The 5812-nt window shown below is 38.6% G+C and overlaps 1 protein-coding gene across 1 annotated transcript in view; it reads right to left on the minus strand.

Moving 5' to 3' along the window:
* Positions 1 to 1898: 1898 nt before the first annotated feature.
* LOC104953931 (Y+L amino acid transporter 1) overlaps positions 1899 to 5812 on the minus strand; it is a gene marked incomplete at its 3' end in the record, with an annotated part of 8831 nt that continues 4917 nt past the window's right edge. The window contains exon 8 of the mRNA XM_010780977.1: positions 1899 to 1982. Coding sequence (XP_010779279.1) covers positions 1899 to 1982 — 84 coding nt within the window. The remainder of the gene's footprint in view (positions 1983 to 5812) is intronic.

Genomic DNA, 5812 nt, shown 5'->3' on the forward strand with positions numbered 1-5812 from the left:
CAGATGAATGAAATACACAGTAATAGTCAAGGTTATATTCAATATTCTGCATTTACACCAGCTGATAAGATATTTAAAACGTTTTAAACGACATTTGAGGATAGACACAGGCTATTTATAGATGATGAAACACCAATAATAAAATCTCAAGACTCTTCGATATGGCTTTGATGATAGGATCGTTTACGTCAACAAATCCTTTGGAAAGACAAAAAACAACTATTCAATATCCTGCTTTACCGCGACCGCTAAACTGCCGAAGATGAAGTCTATGACGCTATCGCGTAGAGCTACTTCGATCCTTGCGTAATGCGGAAGTGGGCGTGGTTAAATCTAAACTGGGTTGGAAAAACGATAGACGCGCCCAGGCCACAGAGATGCAAAATGCCCCATCTCTATACAAGACCACACAGATTTGATTGATGTGTAGCCTTTTTTTAATTTTTGTATCATTGTGGTAATTTTGTTTGTCTCTTTGTAGTTGTTTTGATTATATTTGAAGGTGTTAAGATTCTCTTTTAATTCATTTTGTGTCTCTTTGCAGTTGTTGTGTGTCTCTTTGAATGTTTTGTGTCTCTTTGTTGTTGTGTGTCTCTTTGAATGTTTTGTGTCTCTTTGTTGTTGTGTGTCTCTTTGAATGTTTTGTGTTTCTTTGTAGTTGTATTTTTACCCTTGTAATAGATTTTCTTTGAAGTCAGTTTTACAGACATCTAAATGTGTCTCCTTGTGAGGGACATTCTGTAGGGGAATACCATACAGGCCCCTGATACTTTTGGCCCCTCTGTCAGTGATTTGTTCACGCTGCAGATGTTAGTGTCACAGAGTAAATTGTGCAACATGTGACCAGCTGGACAGATAAAGCTTTATGGTGGTTTTTGGGATGCGTGAAACCTGCTGTGGAAAAGGGTCAAACGCATGTTAGACAAGGTACTTAGGAATTCAAAGAACTGTGCAGCCACAATTCTCATGCATTTTATCTTGGGAGACGACAGGACTCAGTTAATCATGTTCGTGCAGAAAACGAAGATCAAAAGAATCTAAATGTTATATTTTATTTTATTTCCTGATGCTTTGAACACCCTTAAGCAAGTGTTGCAGTACCAACTGACGCCCACTGCTCTGCCCTGCAGGATGTTTGGCATCTCGTGCGCAGATGTGACTGAAAAGCTGGTGAACCAGATCAAAGCCTTGCAGATCGGGCAGAGCTGTCACTATGAAGGAGAGAGGTGCTCCTACGAGGTCAGAAACACAGCAGTCAACCCATTCATTGAGAATTAAGTATTATAAATATGGTATTTCTGTAAAAATAATCCACATTTTCAGCATTCATTCAACCTAAAGTTAGAATCCAGGCAGCCACCAAATGATGTAAATATTATAGTGTTTAGAAATACAAATGAATCCAAATGTGCATTTTAATTTGTTCACAAGTGACATACATACATAAAGCTATACTTGCCTGCAGTAGCATCAGCAGTACTCTGCGTAACAATTACAATCTTAAATATGTCATTCACCTATTCTTTCACATCTTGGGCAACAGATGTGGGAACATGTTGTACCATCTCTAGTTCACAATTTACTTACCCCAACTATGTAGCATCAACATTTGTTAAATTGTTTGGTTGTTGGATGTAGTTGAAGATACAATTGTTTTTTTTAATGTAAATACAGTATATATAACTGCTCAGTGTGGGCATAATCACACTTGTAATGATTTATGTCTTCATAGGATCATTTGTAATTGATGACAAAATGATGCACATTAACAAACAAGTGCTAATTTCTGTGTAGAATGACCTTGTTGTTGATGCTTATTTGGCATTATGTTGTGTAGAAAGTGTCTCTGACCTGACTGAATGAGAAATGCTCTGCAGCTTGTGTCCACAGCTCCTTACCTGGTGAAAGCCACGCACACGTCTCCAGATTCAAAGAAGGTCACCGACCTCCAGTTTCTCCTAGAGCAGTCCATGGTCTGCAAACTGACTGTAAGTATCCTTTTTCTGAATGATACAACAGGCTAATGCTCATACGAAACTTCAACTCTGTTAAAAGAACATTTGTATTTATTGCAAACTGTATAGTAATAACCTTTTTTTTGTGAGTCTAAATAGTAAATGGTAATTTAATAATGCAAACAAAGAGTGTCAAAGTTTAGGTTAAGATATTGTACTCAGTTCAAGTATCTCACAGCTTTGATGAAACATCGAAACCATTAGTTGGATAATGTGCGTTCGATTGTGGAGAAATTATGTGAATTAAAGCTACTGAAAGTGTTGGATTGAAGAGTTAAAAAGATAAATCAGCTTCTGTTGTGGTGTGCATCTCTGATATCCTGATGTTGTGCAGGGAGACGCAGAGTCCTCTAAAAATGCAGCGGAGGACAGCACAAACTACTGCAGCCTCCAGAACCTGATGGATGGTTTGTATTTCATTATGGAACTTCATTCACTATATTACTAATTCACCTCGATCAGTGTTCGCTGACGTGTGCTGTGTCTTCTGTTCAGGGAGTGACCTGATCAGCGCTGAGGGATACCAACAGTTCAGCAACAAGTGGATCTGTCCCGGGTTCGAGGCCGCCAACTGCACCTTATAGTCACTCCATATCCACTCATCTGTGGAATAGTGTAGGACTTCAGAGAAAAGCAGTTCTTAAGTCGAAACCCAACATTGATTTTTTCATACACTGTTCAGCTTTGAGAGTTGAGTTTATTTTAGTACAACAGGAAAACGACTGACTACAGTAACTACATTTAGGTTTTTTTTGTTAATAACCTTTGTCTATTTCTAAATTAGCAAATTACTGCTCAATTCATAAAAAGTTAGCGTGAGATAATGCACGATTTGCATATTTAAACATACCATTTGACTAAACTTTAATTGTCTTAATGTAAGCAACTAGGCAGGCTTTTTTGTTGATATATATTGTCGATTAGAAGCTATTTACCTGTTGTGTCTCCCCTTAAAATTGATCTTTCTGTTGTATTTCTAAATACCTCATTAAGATTTGTGTTCATAACATAAAACATTGTCAATACTGTTACTTACATATTCTACTAGTTGTTTATTTTAATGACAGTTGCAGGATATTTTACCATCTGTTGCTTTGTTACAGTGTTTAGTGTTGTATGAATTACAGGTTTTCACAAATTATTTGAATAAACACACAACAATCCCAGTCTGGTTGACAGAATAAAAACGAGAATGTATTTATTGCAAAGCTTTCAAGACACTACCAATTACTGTGAGTGCTCAGTCAAACAGAACACCAAAATGGATTCTGAAAACATTTAAGGTGATATTTTCAAGCAGGTCTAGATGATATATAAACATTGTCAAAGTATCAAAACGCTCTTAATCAGTAACTGTTTCTTTAGATGAGCCGCCAGGAGTTAAGTTAAAGTCAATCAATCAATCAATCAATGTTTATTTATATAGCCCAATATCACAAATGTTACATTTGTCTCAGTGGACTTCACAGTTTGTACAGAATATCAGTATGACAATACGACACCCTCTGTCCTTAGACCCTCACATCGTTCAAGGAAAAACTTCCAGAGAAAACCCACAGTTTAAAGGGAAAAATGGGAGAAACCTCAGGGAGAGCAAAGTGGACCTATCATGCTATATTTGAATAATATAGTGTAGGACCATACATAAGGCATATTTATACTTTTTATTTTTCAAAATACCAAACAGATCATGCATTTTAGCCATTCCTCATTTCGCTCAATTTACCCTGGTCTGTGCATGGGCTGATTCGTGAGAACAGCACCATCCTACAGCCCGGTATATGTACTAAGCGTCGCCAGCGCTTTCGAACGCCATGCCGTGGCTGTCTCCTCCTGATGGTGGAGTTGGCCCCAATAGCCGTATCGCCACTTCTGTGCCGTCATAAGAAGTGTTCAAATTCTGGATCAGTCCCTGTATCAGATCCGTTGCAGCCCCTTTTCCTACCAGATCTGGTTATGGACGATAAAAAGGGCTGCAACGGACTGATAAACTGATCAGATTTGAACACTTTCTATGACGTCACAGAAGTGGCGCACGGCTATGGCCACTCCACCGCAAACAGGAGGAGAGACAGCCACCGACATTGCCCGTCGAAAGCCGCTGGAGACGCTGTAGTACATATACCAGCCTGTAAATGGTGCGTTCTCACAGAATCACCCATGCACAGACAGGGTTAAATTGAGCAAATGAGGAAGGCAAAATCATGATCTGTTGGGTATTGAAAAATAAAAGTATAAATACTCGCGCTATGTATGGTCCTACCTAATATTATTCAGAGCTCACGAAGGCCACTTTGCCTCCCTGAGTTCTCCCATTGTCCTTTAAACGCTGTTTTCTCTGGAAGTTTTTCCCTTGAACGAGTGCGGTCTAAGGACAGAGGTGTCGTATGTCATAACGAATCGTACAAGAGCTGTGAAGCCACTGAGACAAATAACATTGTAAATTGGCTATATAAAAAAACATTGATTGATTGATTGATGATGACGTAACTAACTCCTGGGGGCTCATAAAAGGAAACAGTACGATTAAGAGCGTTTTGATACTTGACAATGTTTAATATTCACAAGACATGGAAAATATCACCAGTAATGTTTCAGAACCATTCTTGGTGTTCTGTTTGAGCGGAGGCACGTCCAGTAATTGGTAGTGGCGGTCTGGCTGAAGGCGGGGGTGCGAAAAACATTCTCGTTTTATCTGCTCAACCAGACGGGAAAATCGTTGTGTGTTTTATTCAAATAATGTGAAAACCGTAATTCATACAACACTAAACAACTGGTACACAAAGCCAACAGAGGTAAAATATCCTGAAACTGTCATTAAAATAAACAACTAGTAAGAATATGTAATAACAGTATGACAATGTTGTGTTATGAACACAAATCTTAATGAGTATTTAGAATACAACAGAAAGATCAATTTAAAGGGGAACACAAAGAAAGTAGCTTCTTAAGCGACCATATATAATCGAACAAAAAACCTGCCTAGTTGCTTAATTAAACAATTAAAGTATCCAAATGGATTAAATATCAATCGTGCAATATCTCAAAGCTAACGTTTTATGAATTGACAGAATTCTTGCTAATTTAGAATAGACAAAGGTATTACAAAAAAAACCAATGTAGTTAGCTGTAGTCAGTCGTTTGCCTGCCTTGTACTAAAATAAACCAACTCTCAAAGCTGAACAGTGGATGAAAAACCAATGGTTGGGTTTCGACTTAAGAACTCTTTCTCGAAGTCCTACACTATTCCACAATGAGTGGATATGAGGACTATAAGGCAGTGGCGGCCCTCGAAACCCGGGACCAGATCCCCACTTGTCGAACTGTTGGTACTCAGGCTGGAATCAGGTCACTCCCTGGACAGAAGACACAAGCACACTCACCGAACACGCGATCGAGGTGAAGTAGTAATATAGTAAATGAAGTTCCATAAATGAAATACAAACCATCCATCCCAGTTCGGAGGCTGCAGAGTTTGTGCGTCCCGCTGCATTTTAGAGGACTCTGCGTCTCACTGCACAGAACATCAGGAGTATCAGAGATGCACCACCACAACAGAAGCTCATTTATCTTTTTACTCTTCAAATCCAACACCTTCAGGTAGCTTTATTCACATACATTCCTCCACGAACGAACGCACATTATCCAACTAATGGTTTCGATGTTCATCAAAGCTGTGAGAGAGCGAACTGAGTACAATATCTAACCTAAACTTGAGCACCTTGTTCGCACTTGATTAAATACCATACTAAACCACAAAAAAAAGGTTATTACATAACACGTTTGCAAAATACAAG

The sequence above is a fragment of the Notothenia coriiceps genome, unplaced genomic scaffold (genome assembly GCF_000735185.1).
Source record: "Notothenia coriiceps isolate Sejong01 unplaced genomic scaffold, NC01 NC01_scaffold00022312, whole genome shotgun sequence".
In the NCBI taxonomy this organism is placed as follows: domain Eukaryota; kingdom Metazoa; phylum Chordata; class Actinopteri; order Perciformes; family Nototheniidae; genus Notothenia; species Notothenia coriiceps.